Source organism: Molothrus ater, chromosome 2 (assembly GCF_012460135.2).
Source record: "Molothrus ater isolate BHLD 08-10-18 breed brown headed cowbird chromosome 2, BPBGC_Mater_1.1, whole genome shotgun sequence".
Classification (NCBI taxonomy): Eukaryota; Metazoa; Chordata; class Aves; order Passeriformes; family Icteridae; genus Molothrus; species Molothrus ater.
This window is the reverse complement of record NC_050479.2, coordinates 3,846,077-3,861,186: the sequence shown is the minus strand read 5'-3', so window position 1 is coordinate 3,861,186 and position 15,110 is coordinate 3,846,077. Positions and strand designations below refer to the sequence as shown.

The 15,110-nt window shown below is 42.7% G+C and overlaps 1 protein-coding gene across 1 annotated transcript in view; it reads right to left on the bottom strand.

Annotated features, from left to right (window-relative positions):
• Window positions 1-15,110, bottom strand: part of PCP4 (Purkinje cell protein 4) — a 51,927-nt gene that overhangs the window by 18,710 nt on the left and 18,107 nt on the right. The window contains exon 2 of the mRNA XM_036383096.2: window positions 14,379-14,430. Coding sequence (XP_036238989.1) covers window positions 14,379-14,430 — 52 coding nt within the window. The remainder of the gene's footprint in view (window positions 1-14,378; window positions 14,431-15,110) is intronic.

The following is a 15,110-nucleotide window of genomic DNA, read 5'->3' as shown; positions in this document are numbered from 1 at the left end:
TTCAGCCTGGAGCATCCCACTGCACCACGGCCTTCATCCCACTCCCATTGCACACTCACTTGTTGCCTGCAACAAGGGGCCTCAGTGGCAGGAAAATATCAGCTTACACAAGCCAGTGACTGGTTAAAACTTCAGTACTGCGAGTGAATGTCTCTTGGGCCTTGCAAAACCAGCAGTAAGCACTGCCAGGAGAGCTGTGGCAATGTGCACCACGGATCTGAGACTTTTCTAGTACTCACTTCAATCTGTGCAGCCTCTCCTGACTAGCAAAAAGCAAAAAGAAACGCTTTCTTCTTTTTTTTTTTAACCAAATCGATCAGATTTTCTCCTGAAACAACTCCCTGATGAGGGCAGAACACCCTGGAGGTTTTCTAAACTGCCTGGGCTGGAAGTCCACATTGCTTTTTGTTTTCTGTTTTGTTTTCTGGCACGCTTGGCCAAGCTTATCAAGTGTTTTGTCACATTCAGACAGCATCACTTACAACAACAAAAGGTATCCCTGACACCAGCAAATGAGGCTGGCAGCTCTGGGCTGCATCACTCCCTATCTCAGCAATTACACTGAAATTAAAAAAAAAAAAATCAACTCAGCCTTTTGCCAGAAAAATAAACTCTGCCAGGCCAGAACCCCCAGAAATCCACAGCACAATAGAAGCAGCTGCTCTCTAACTCAGCTTAGGTTAATTGTTGGTTTCTACTCTGCAAGTTCTGTCAAGAAATTCAGCCCCAAATATGCACCACAGTACTACAGAATCCTGCAGAAAACTTCTCACAGCCACAGAAAATTACTGTGGTGTCCAAAGAGTTGTGGGAAACTCAAAACAAGGGTCAAATTTATGGTAGTTATAAAATCTTTTCATGCCAAGTTTCAAGTAAATTTGGATATATTTATAGTTTGGAGAGGAAAACAGTAACTTCTTAGTGGTCTCACGTAGTACCCACTCAAAAATAATGGCAGCTGTGGATGTGCTTATATTTAATTTAATTTAAACTTGAAACTTAGAACCAAACTGAGCTGGAATTAAAGCTCACATAAACAGTTGTACAGAAACTACAAAGCACTGGTATCCCTTGATGCAGCTTTCTTCACTGGCTTTTTTTTTTTTTTTTTTGTGTCCATCATCTTCTACTGGAAGAAGAAAAAGAACTAATAAAAAGAAAGAAATAAGTATTCTAATTCCAACTCAGGCTGGACTTCAGCCAGTCGACCATGTAATAGCAAAAATGCTAATGTTAGCTGCAGTAATCTGCTTAAGATGATGAATAGAGACCAAAAACCTTCACAATTCTGCTGCATCTGAGAACAGCTTCTAGACTGTGTTGTCCCCAAGGTTTGCCCGTGGCATGGAGAGGAATGGGGGGGAATTGCCAAAAATTACATTTTCTTTTTGATGTTCTTCCATAATGGAATGGGGTTCTGAGCTGGGGAACCTCCAGAGGATTCCATCTCATGACTTAAATCTTTTGCTTTTTATTTCTGTGGTCCCTCCTGTGAAAACCATAAATACTTACACGAGAATTGTGACACTTTTCTCTGGCATAGCTGTGGAAAAGCTTCAAAGGGGTCCAGCGGTGAGAGCAGACAATGCCCACCAAGCTTCCCACACCTGGTCCCGCTGGGCAAATGGCACATGAATGTACACCATTGTTCATGGACCATTAATCTCTAAACTCCTTCCCATTGGGGTCTAGAAAAGACATTCTTCTCTTTAGTTTGTCAGAGGAAGGAATTTAAGCCAAAGAAGTTTGTCTGAGATGAGACCAAGTGGTGCTGATGGAGAGAATGATTGATTGGCAAAGCCAATGTCTTGCCCTCTGCTGACAGCATCCATCACCCTTTGACAGAAAAGGTCCAAACCCCCACATCTTCCATTTGTCTTCTTAGTTTCTTGGCTAAAATAAGCCAGCAATGTTTTTTCCCCCCATTTCTCCACATCTTTGCCTGCCAGAGGCAGAGCTCACACGAGAGACACAGAGCCCTCACCAGAGAAACGGGGTTTTGTTGTGAACAGATTCATTGGAAAGGTCACCAAGAAATTTCTGCCAGTGACAAATACAGCTGTCTGCTTGATGAATACAACCATTAGTTGAGATTAAAATACACATTTTCTGCTGGTAATTATTCTGGTGGCTGCTCCAGGACACCAAACAGCCTTGGATCCAGCTCAGCTCTGTCTCAAAGTCCTTCCCTTGATGGGTTCTGTCCCCTGAAAGGTAAAGAGAAGGAGGTTGTCTGATCCTCACCTGTGCTCTATGAACCTGGATAAACCAGGATGGGGTTTATGTGCTCCCATCATTCCTCAGGATGCAGCTGGAGGTCTGGAATACACTCAGGTGTATCCACACCTTCCCTCAAAGGTACCACCACACCTGATAACCTACATTCAGCTCTGAAATCAAAGGCCAGAAGAATAAACAATTCTTCAGGCTAAATTAATGTCGCCTCTCCCACCCTTCTGTTTGGTTCCACCACACAACAAAGAATGTAGCCTAGAATTTTCCCCACAGTTAATTTCTGTAGCCAAGAATTTCATCTAAGGCCAATTCCTGTAGCCCAGAATTTGCTCCATGGCCAATTCCTGTAATCCAGAATTTTCTCCATGGCCAATTCTTGCAGCCCAGAATTTTCTCCATGGCCAATTCCTGTAGCCCAGAATTTTCTCCATGGCCAATTCCTGTAGACCAGAATTTGTTTCATGGCTAATTCCAGTAACCCAGAATTTGCTCCATGGCCAATTCCTGTAGCCCAGAATTTGCTCCACAGTTAATTCCTGGAGCCCAGAATTTTCTCCATGGCCAATCCCTGGAGCCCAGAATTTTCTCCAAGGCCAATTCCTGCAGCCCAGAATTTTCCCCACAGTTAATTCCTGTAATCCAGAATTTTCCCCACAGTTAATTCCTGTAGCCCAGAATTTGCTCCCTGGCCAATTCCTGTAATCCAGAATTTTCCCCACAGTTAATTCCTGTAGCCCAGAATTTGCTCCCTGGCTAGTTCCTGTAACCCAGAATTTTCCCCACAGCTAATTCCTGTAGCCCAGAATTTTCCCCATGGCCAATCCCTGTTTGCTGTCAGACACCTGGGTCAGAAATTCTCTGCAGTGTCTTTGGGCACTATAAACTAAATTTTAGGTGTCTATCAGTATGAGATATTTAACTTAGATTAGGAGCTGCAGTGATAGGTACTGTTGGATTAGCACAGGCACATAATGAATTCCAAAATGCTGCAGGAATGTGTTGTGCTCCTGGCTATTAGCCTGGGTTTTAATTAGTTTGTGCTAATGAATATATTTGTTCATGTCCATCTTTTATTGGCAGCTCTTACAGGAGTAGTAAATTGGTCACTGTGGAGTGCCAGTGTTTCACTAAAACCTAAGGAATAATTAATGCTTTCTCCACCTAGAGTCAACCAGCAGTCTCAGGGGGTTTTAGGTATAAATTAGAATGAAAGATGAGATACTCAAAATACAGTTAGAGAACTCATTCATCAGTGGTGATTAAATAATGTCACTGTGAGACCCTGGAGAAGTGCTGAGAGCTGATTTCCAGCTCTGGAATACCCACACCACCTCCCAGGAGCTGCCAGAGCACCCTGACCTATTTTTTTTTTTTTTTTTCCACTGTGACTTTCAAAATGCCTTTTCCATATCCAGTGCTCTTCAACTTTCTTCTGTTCTTGGAAATTCCTCCTTGGAAAATATGTATTTTTCTCAGTCTTTCCCATTCCTAACCCACTGTAGGTGGAGGGAAAAATGAACCAATACTAAGAGTGATTGGCTAAAGCAAATGCTTCCATCAAATCCAGTATCCTGGCTAACAAAATCCTCAAGCTAGAAAATATTTGGATGTTTTCATATCCATATTTCCACAGATAAAATGGATGTGAGAGCTGGCACAAGGTGGTCAGGATAAGTCAAATCTGAATAAGGGTGGAGTGGTTTGAGATGGATTTAAGGAAAAGTTGAATGTCCAGGTACAAACCAGACATTCTTAAATACCCTTCTGAGCATCCACTTATCTCCAGAGACAGACAAAAAAACTCTTACATTTATGATGTGTTTTATTGTATTATTTTTCTTATTTTGTAATGTTAGTATTACCCACAAATTCCTCAGCCTTGACAGAACTAAGCAAATTAGAAGCCTAAATCAAATCAAGATCTATGAACACCAGGCTCTCCAGAAGAGATCATTCTGATAAACACAAAAGAAGTCACCAAAAAATACATTTTTCTCTGTTGAGAACAAACAGAGCTTTAGGTCTCTCACATGGATGTGCACCCAGACATGAAGAATTTCACCCCAAACTTACAGAGAGAGGCAGAGGAACCCAAGACACATGTGGGGCTGACTTTGAGACACCCCTCTCTTCCCTTGGACAACCAACCTAAGCATTTTAAATAAAGGTCCTGAGCATGGGGATTGAAGGGGAAGTGTTGTGCTGGTTCCTGATGCAGCACCTACTTCCTTCCTGCTTTTTGTTCTGGCCACCAGTTCAGCAAAAGACCACATTTTCATCATGTCTGTAACACTCCTGCTGCTCTAAATTCTGGTGCCTGCTTACACAAGGGAGCCTGATAACACCAAATTACAAGCTAATTTTGGAGCATCGAGCTAAGTGCCTGAAGACAGCTGTGTGCTACAAATTAAAATCTTAAAAACCTTCAGAAAAAAAAATATGATTAATCATTTACCGATTGCTAACGGAGGAGCTCTTAAGTAGGAAAAGTATTTTCATTCCATTTACAAACCCAAGTCAGAAGAAAACAAGAACCTCTGGTGTGAAGTAAAGCAGGTCTGTGTACAGTCAAAAAGAAAAGTGATGTTTCCACAACAGTAAATCCTGGTAACCACTGTTGGGCATTGATTGTGTTCCTCTTTCATTTTTCACTTCCACTAAATTAAAAAAAAACACGCTGCTCAGCTATATGCAGCTCTTGTAGCCTTTTACCCATGTGGTGTTAGAGTTGGGGAATGAGGAGAGATGAATCTCCAAGTTGTGCCAGTCAGCCCAGCTCTGTGGATTCCCAAGGTAAATATTCCAGCTCCCACATCCCAATCCTGACACACCCCAAACAACTCTTGGTGATGCAGGAGCAGATTTATTTCAGAGGTAACTTTGGAGGGGTTAGAAAGATTACTGGCGGGCTGGCTTGAGCTGTGTCCTCCCTTTGGCTCCTGCTCCCAAAAAACCACATTTTCCAGGCAGTGCACATTTGTGGAAGGCAGCCAGTTAGGTGCCAGTCAGGGAAAGAAGGCTCCTTCTCCCTGGTGCACAGTCAGGCAGCTCACTGATAATTACAGACTGATTTCCAGAAGAAATATGGCACTTGTCAAAGGCATCATTTCAATTCTGTCTTTCCTCGTTAACACTTGATGGGAACTCCAGCATATTTATGACTCATCCAAAAGGCAAAACCCACCAAAGCATCATCACAGCTTTATTTTCTTTTGTTTAACTACTTCTTCATTTCTAATCACTGACATTTTCCCCCCTAATGACCTTGGCTGATTTTCTAGACAGTTTCTCAGAAAGGAGCTGGGCTACTATTGTATTTGTGGGGTGCCCCGTGGCTGGAAGGAATGATGAATCTGACTCCATGTTCTTGAAAGCTAATTTATTATTTTATGATACTATATTATATTAAAGAATGCTCTACTAAACTATACTAAAGAATAAAGAAAGGATACAGACAGAAGGCTAAAAAGATAATAATGAAAACTCCTGACTCTTTCCAGAGCCTGGACACAACTAGGCACTCATTGGCCAATGAGTCAAAATAATTCACAGCAGAATCCAATGAAACAATCACCTGTGGGTAAACAATCTCCAAACACATTCCAAAGGAGCAAAACACAAGAGAAGCAAAACAGATAATGCTTGTTTTCCTTTTCTCTGAGGATTCTCAGCTTCCCAAGAGAAAAATCCTGGGCAAAGGGATTTTTCCAGAGAATGTGAATGTGACAGGCTACCAGCACCTTTCAGGTGTTCAAATTCACAACGAGGCACCTTGTGATGATTTCCTTGGGATTCTCCTCATCTCAACACTGCAGGAATGCTGCAGTTCAACTGAACTCTACCTCCTGCAAAGGAGCAGACTGTGAGGGACCATATAGAAATATATATAACTCCTGTACATGTGTTCATCTCTCACATTTTTAGAAATGCAGCCGGATTTTTGGATGCACTGGCTTTGAGAACATCTCATCCACGCAGGCACACAAGGTTCCCAAGCTGTGTGCAGGCACTGTGTGCAAAACAAAGATCCCATGAATTAATCAAGTTTTTCTCCTGGCAAGCTGGAAAGAAAGAGGTGGACCAGGGCAAGAATTGTTATTGTTATCTCTATTTTTAAATACTTGGAAGACTCTCAGTTACTATGGTGGTGAGGACCATATAAGTACCTAGACAGATTCACTGGTAGCACAAGGACTGTGTGAAGATTCTCCTTGTCAAAGGTACCAGTTAATAAAATCTTTATATTTTGAAATCCTTTCCCATTGTTGAACTCCTTAAAAAAGCGGGTTTAAAAAGCTGAAATTTTTATTCTATGCTTGTGCTGTTCTGCTCCACTTTTTTTTTTCCTTGTGGGACTTTTGCATTAAAAAAAGAAAGAAAGAAACCCAAAATATGCAAGAAAAAGCTGCATAATTAACATTATATAGCAACATACTGACAAGATATCCTTCATGTGGATAATTCTATTTTTTTGTGTGGGAAGATGGACTTATTTGGGAGTCATGAGAGTGGTTATAAATGATACACAAGATGAAAACTTGTGGGGAATTCCAGAGCCGGGGCACAAGCCAGACTACAAGAGCACTGCTGTTAATTGATGAAACTTTTAATAGAATCTTTTTTTTTTTTTAAAGATGCTTCTTCCTAAACTTTTTAAAAATGAAAGCTCCTCGTTACCAGATGAGGTGCAGCTGTAATGCACAGTGCCAAAGCCAACTTGACAGATAACAGGAAAATAAGAACAATATCTACTCTTTCAGAAGTGTTACTTTAGTTTAGATCAGACATTGATTAAACTCCCCCAGAGACTATTCTGCATGAAACCAGATGGTCACTGCACATGGACAGACACACGTGGGTGAAGGTGAAGTTTCAGTGCAGAAGGTGCCCACATTATCTCAAACACACACAAAAATCATCACTTTAGAAGTTTTGTTGCTGGATTAACACCAAAAATTCCTGATCAGGGAAGTTTTGTGAACAATCCTTCACTGCCTTCATCCCCCCAAATAAATAAGCACACAGCATCCCTCTGGGGAGGACTCATGCTCATCCCTGGCCTCTAGAAATGGAAATTCACCTAGGAGAGGAAATAAAGTTCATGTATAATTCCCTTCTCTTCCTCTCAGCATCCTCTCCAGGGAAGATCTGTGAGCAATCCCAGAGCCTTTTTATTAAAGGCTCAATCTGCCTTTAGCTGAGCCCTGCTGGCTGCTGCAGGGATGGGAACATTCCTTGATAAACACACCAGGATGGACAAGGGATGGGACATTCCTGATAAACACACCAAAATGGGCAAGGGATGGGACATTCCTTGATAAACACACCAGGATGGGCAAAGGATGGGAACATTCCTTGATAAACACACCAGGATGGGCAGGGATAGGAACATTCCTGATAAACACACCAGGATGGACAAGGGATGGGAACATTCCTTGATAAACACACCAAAATGGGCAAGGGATGGGAACATTCCTGATAAACATACCAGGATGGACAAGGGATGGGAACATTCCTTGATAAACACACCAGAATGGGCAGGGATGGGAACATTCCTTGATAAACACACCAGGATGGACAAGGGATGGGACATTCCTTGATAAACATACCAGGATGGGCAAGGGATGGGACATTCCTTGATAAACACACCAGGATGGGTAAAGGATGGGACATTCCTTGATAAACATACCAGGATGGACAAGGGATGGGACATTCCTTGATAAACACACCAGGATGGGCAGGGATGGGACATTCCTTGATAAACACACCAGGATGGACAAGGGATGGGACATTCCTTGATAAACACACCAGGATGGACAAGGGATGGGACACTCCTTGATAAACACACCAAAATGGGCAAGGGATGGGACATTCCTTGATAAACACACCAGGATGGGCAGGGATGGGACATTCCTTGATAAACACACCAAAATGGGCAGGGATGGGAACATTCCTTGATAAACACACCAAAATGGGCAAAGGATGGGAACATTCCTTGATAAACACACCAGGATGGGCAGGGATGGGACATTCCTTGATAAACACACCAGTATGGGCAAAGGGAGAGAACCAGGCCAGGAGAACACCTGAGACATCTTTGGTTTGGTTCTGGGCAAACTTTATGTGCAGCTTTCCCAGGAAAACACCTAAACTGAAACTCAGCAGTTTCCTGCAGTGTTTTTGCCATGCCTTGAGATGGGATTCATCTCGAACTGTTCACTTGGGACTTTTTCTCCTCTGATCTAATCCACCCTCAGCTACAGATCACAGTGTTGAGTTCTCACAGGATTTTTACACCTCTCTCTGAGCCTCAGTGATCTGTACATGACCGAACACAACTTATGTAACCGTGCTGAGGGTTCAGACACATTTGGATTTAGGCTCTGTGAAGGTGTTATGGTATTTGGAGGTTGCAGACACGTCTGGGAATGTTGCTGAGGCACAGACTTTTTATTTTAAGAGATGTGGGATGAGGTACAACAAATCATTCTCATTACACTTCCCAAATCCCCACTAGTACTGGTTAGACTGGATGAAATAGGGCAGAATTTGGCTGAAAGTAGAATAAGAGAGACTACATTACTGGGAGATCATATCCCTTGAAGCACCACTTAAAAGGGATGAGAGAATTTTAGAACCCCACAGTGAAAAGAGACAACAAGGCAAGCTAATTTCTCTGCCAGCTCTTAACCTATCACCCACGAAAATTCAATATTAATTACCTTCATCCAATACTCCTCATCCTAATTTCTGATTAGTGCTGTGGGGGTGAAATATCAGAGAGCAGCAATTTGAAAAGTCGGGTGGGGTTTTTTTTACATTGATTCAGCAGTTGCTTGCAATACTGAAAATTCATCTCTTGCCACGCAAGTGATGTTTTGTGGGAAAGAAAATACAGGAGCATTGCAATGCAGCAGTTCAGGCTCTGTCCTTTCCTTGGACTAAAAAAAAATGTGACCTCTAGGGAAGATACAGCAAACCATGTTCCATGAGGTCCTTTGAATATTTATACAAATTACCCTCATGTGTTCCCCTCCCTCCTCAGAATTGTTTTTTCCACCAGTAAGTTTATTTGTAGGGCTGTTCCCAAAACCAGCACATTTTTTTACGCAGTCATTGGAGAATATTAGTGGAAAATTAATTTTGAGTTCTTAAAGAGATATTTATATTAGCCCATACTACAATAATGATCCTGGCCTCTAGCCAGGAATTGAAGCTCTATTAAGCTAAGCACTCTACATAAATAACTATGAAGATTAGTATTCACTCTGTCAGATCTGGGGAGATTTTTTTTCCTATTCCTGAGTGCAGTGAGCAGAATTTCCCAAATTTCTTGAGTAGAGGGAGTGGGTGAGTGGACTGTTGATAACACTTCAAGATGCCCATCCCTACACCAGGGAAGTTTACTAGAGAGAGATCTCTATTTCACCTCAGAGAATTGCTTTGCAATTATTTACCCTTACCCTTAATGCTTTCTAGAAGCATTCAGACTGAAGAGACTCCACTTTAGATGTAAAATATAAGAATTTACTTTATTAAATCTGCTGTATCTTCATCTTTTATGTAGAAGCATCCCATGGACAGGATGAAACACAGAATATTTATTCCTGTATAATTTTCTGAATGCCCTAAAGCAGAGCTCATACACTGACAAGTGTTTGGGCATGAGAAGAAACTGAAAATACAACTGACCATCTTGCTGTGATTGGATTAATCCACCATGACATCTCAGTTCATGCAAAACCTACTCATTTTCATTTCACTCAGAGCCAGGAAGGCATTGAATTCGTCCCATGAAAACACTCACTTTGTTATCATAAATATTCATGTTACTGAATGATAAATCTCATCTTCCAAAAAAAAATATTAATACCAATTAATAATCACATGCTTTATGTAGTTTGAGAAGAAAGGGCGAGATCTATTAATAGGAAAAAGAGCGATTCTAAATTTGAAGACAGAAATAATTGCTTCTGATGCAATTGTTTCCCTGGCAGTTGTGCTGGGCTATTAAAGAGTAGATTGCATGAGTGCAGCTTGCAAATTACACCACAAGAAAAAAAAAAAAAAAACAACACAGAGCAATGTGAAACAGAACAAGAAGTGACAAGTGTTAACCTACAAAGGAACTTTGTGACATTGCCAAGGTCACAGAGAAGAATCACTTATTCACTAAGTATAGTCAGGGGGAACATTCTGTTTTCATATTTGCATCTGCAAATATGATTGTCCCAACTAATCAAACCAGGTGAGCATAAAAGAAATTACAGCTTCTTGTCCCACACTGAGCTGTGTGAAAATATTAGTGCTGTCTTCCCTTTGGATTTTCTGCCACAGAGAACAGCCACATTATGGAACAGGGTTACAAGTTACATTTGCAGTTTCACAAATAAGCATCTCCTGGGTTTCAGGTAGACTGAGGTCCTTCAAGGTCCCAGTGAGGTTATGGGTTCAATATAGGGTCCAGGCTGTTTAACTGATTCACCGATGACTTGGATGAAAGGGCAGAAGCCTCCTCAGCAAGTTTGATGATGACACAGAGCTTGGGGTGATGACACAGAGCTTGGAGGAGCAGCTGGTACCCCCAAGGGCTGTGCAGGCTTTCTGAGGGACTGTGACAGGCTGGAGAGATGGGCAGAGAAAAACTGCCTGAAACTCAACCAGGGCAAACACAGGATCCTGCACCTGGGAATAAATAACTGCAGGCACTAACAAAGGCTGGGGATGACCTGGTGGAGAAGGATGTGGAGTCCTGAGGGACACCGAGCTGTCCCTGGGCCAGCAGAGTGTCCTGGGTGCATTGGGATGGGCATTGCCAGCAGGTCAGGGCTGATGCTGCCCCTGTGCCCAGCCCTGGGGGCACCTCTGGCTGCTGTGTCCAGCTCTGGCTCCTCAGCACAGCAGGGCCAGGAGCTCCTGGAGCTGAGCAAGGGCCTGGAGCAGCTCCGTGCCCAGGAAAGGCTGAGGGAGCTGGGGCTGCTCAGCCTGGAGAGGAGCCCCAGGGAGAGAGAGGGGCCTCAGCCCTGCCTGGCCCTGGGTCTGTCCCTGGGTCTGTCCCTGGCTGTCCCTGTGTCTGTCCCAGGCTGTCCCTGGCTGCCCCTGTGTCTGTCCCTGTGTCTGTCCCTGTGTCTGTCCCTGTGTCTGTCCCTGGCTGTCCCTGTGTCTGTCCCTGTGTCTGTCCCTGTGTGCAGAGGTCAGAGCAGGCCCAGGCTCTGCTCCAGGCCCAGCAATGGCCCCAGAGCCACGGGCAGGGCCTGAGCCCAGCAATTCCCCTGCACAGGAGGCACAACTTCTGCCCTGGGCAGTGCCCAGCCCTGAGCAGAGCCCAGAGGGGCTCTGGGGGCTCCTCCTGGGGACATTCCAGAGCCATCTGGACCCAGCCCTGTGCCCTGTGCTCTGGGATGGCCCTGCTGGAGCAGGGAGGTGGCACCAGGGACCCTCTGTGGTCCCTGCCATCCTCACCCATCCTTGTGCACAGCAGAGCAGTCCCTGCTGCTGCAGGGAGGTTTGCTAAGAGCTGCCACTGCTGCTGTGGGGGTAGGAGCTAAACACAATTAAGGATAGACTGTTCCTGTCCAAGGAAGGTCAAACAAGAACATGCATTTGTGCCTACCCAAGCCACCCCTGCTATAAAAGGAATCCTCAGAGACTGCATTTCCCTGAGCGCTGCAGGGTGACAGCAAGGCCATACATGTCTCAAAGAGGGACACTGCTGATTGCCATGGTCATTATTTTATTTTCTTCAGCTTCGACCTAACCTAGAGGCGAGCCCAAAATTCATTTTCTACTGCAATGCACGAAGAAAGCTCGAGCCCAGAGTGTCTCACTGTGTGAACCAAACCCTGAGAAAAGCCAAGCATCTCTGCTTGTTGTCTGAGCCAGTTTTCAGCAGCTTTTCCTGATCTGTAAACAAGAGAAAAGACAGCAACCAGACCAGTTTGCCTTTGCAAACATTGTCAGAGCATGACTTTTCCTTTTTTTTCCTTTCTTTTTATAGGCTGAAAGAGTTTTTTTGTTTCTCCTCCCTCCATCCTTTTCAACAAGAGGGAAACAAAAGGGAAAGTTTCCTTTTGACAGGGAAACAAACACTTGCAAGAAAAGGCTAATAACATTTAAGACATGGACATATTGCAGACTTCTGGCCAGAAAAACGTGAAACAGAGGATTTATATTGTCTATGTAGGTTTCCAGCACACCCCAATTTTCAGAGCAATAAATCACTGCTTGAGTTTGAACCACACAGTGCTAATAAGGACAAAGAATTGCACATTTCTGCTTCTTTGATTTAGCATTCAATCTCAGGTTCAAAGTTCTGATTCTGCTTTATTTTTATGCAAGCATGTGGGCTGGGGAGATCAGAGGACTCTATTCCATCTCCCCTGCTGCTCCTGTGTTTTATGTAGGTGACAGCTTTTCTGCCATAATTTCATTACAAAAAATAATTGGTATCTATTTACCCAAGATTAACTGTGCATCTGTCTGTGTATGCTATACATAAAATTATGCTACAACTAGAAACATATATATATTTGAATTAATGATGCAGCCCTTGCTCACTCAAAATCCCTACTAAGAAAAAAAAATTGCTTTTAAAAAGGCTGCAGAATCAGTAAATCTAAGCTAAACTTGACAACAGGACAATTTTATTCAGGAAGAAATTTTTATTTGGGAAAGAAATTCAAGGCAAATGAGCTGAGTTCATAATGTGCTCAAACAGAAAAGAGAAAAACATGCTCCCCATGCTGCCCAAATGGCTGACATAATTTTGCTTGCTTTCCTTCCCTGTTAACTTGAAAATGCAAATTGCTTTGCTGTCAGGGTACATTTGTTCCCACTAATTCAAGACATTATAACAAGCCAAAATATTTATTTGTTGGGTTTTTTTTTTTCCACTCCAATTTGTGTTTTATCATAGTGGGAGCATCATCTATGGATTTCATTTACTGAAACATTATACAAACAGCCCTTATGGGAAAGTCACCTCCCTGTAATAGGAAAACCATCCATAAAGAAGGCTCTTAATGCTTTAGGATGTGTTGCTTCAAAGGGCCCAAAAATTCTACTCTGACCAACACTGAAAGGCCAAAACACATATCCAAGGTAACTGCTCAATTGACCCACTGGAAAAGCCTTTTCAGAGAAGGGACTTGGATCTTTTCTGCTTTTCAGGGGATGGGATGGACAATTCTTTTAATTAGAACTGGATGAGCAAACAGAAGCAGAGAGCACATTTTATAGTTCAATCCTCCTTCTGATGCTGCTTCTTTTTCAGCTGGCTGTATTAAAAAAAAAATTTGAAAAGATTTTCCTTTGAAAAATGTGTCTGATGGTAACCAGCTTTTAATCAATTATCACTTGTCTGTAAAGCATTTCTGCTCCTGTAAGGAATAAAATGAGATTTCAGCTAATAAAACCTCAAACAATTACTGAATTTCCTGAAAATTCCATTTTGCCTTCTTCTGGGGGGAAAGAAAAAATCACCATTTTTAATCAGAATTGTTTATGCCACTTAAAGGGTTAACACTGGTCTCTGCCAGCCCCTTTGTTAAGGTCTGAACATGGCCCATGAGTCACCCCTTGGAGGAGTGGAGATGAGTCCAGACTCACTCCAGTGATGAAATTTGCCATCTGGTCCTTCCATGAGAGCTGCTCCATCCATAGCTTCTCTCTAGCAACACTCAAATGAGCTCTAAACAGGTGGATTTTAACTTTGGTGTCTTAGTTCTGGGCCTGAAGTTAGGTAGGATTCATCAGACTACAGAAATTCTATGAGCAAATCCTTTGAAACTTTATTTCTCTTCACCTTCCTCGTTCATGGAGCAGCTCATAATACCCCACCTTGTTTTTTGGTGTTTCACACATATCTGATCTTGTTTCAGCCCCACTTGTGTCTGCTCTGACTTCTGTGAAGTCCTTTGGTTTACCACAGTACACACTCAGAAAAGAGATTCTACTTTAGCAAAGGGTTTAAATGTGCAAATAAAAAGAAAAACCCACTGAAGCCCTTCCAGTTCTCTCAAACACAATCAAAAGATAAGTTATGACACCAAAGCCTTCACTACAGACATCTGTCACTACAGTTAAAAGTATTTTGGCTCCATTTTACTCAGTATTCTCCATCCAGAAATAAAGACAACCCTTACCATTCTCACCAGAGGTCTTGTCTTTCCCATTTGTAGCCCCGGTTCCTTGTCTCTGTTAAGGGAGAAAAAAAATAGAAAACAAGAGGTTAGAACACACTTGAACATGCACTTTCCCCTTGGAATTCCTGGTAATTACAGCCTGATTTCTCCTCAATACATTGGATAATCCATTCACCCTCAAGCAATGCTGCTTTGAGACACTGCCAGTGAACCAGGAATGCTTAGTTCCATTCCAAGGCTGGACTCTGGGATCCTGGAGCTCTTCTCCAATATAAAAAAACTCAGCTTTAGGTCCAGCTGCATCACTGCTTGTGCCCCTGGATGTAATTTTCACCATGAGTGATATGTATGTGTGTAATCAGGTTCCCAGCAGTACAAGGGTAGGAGATATTCTGCAGCATTTCATTTCTTCAGCTCCTTGCTGTGCCTCCCCTTCCATGACTCAGGAGGGATACAGGGAAGTTGTGAGATTTTACAGGGACAAAATTATAAGGGTCAAAGCCAGCCTGAAGTTAATTTGGACAATGCCACGAAAAAGACACAATAACAACGTTCCCTAGAAATACATTTGCAAGGAAAGGAGGACTAAGGAGAATCTCCAGATCTCATTTTGGCTACAAGATTCAGTTTCTGCTTTGGCCACAAGAGAAGATGGAATTTCCCACTTTAATTCACTTTCTCCAAAGAACAGCCTCCTGAATTTCCATGAAAAAGAACTGATGTAGATCACTC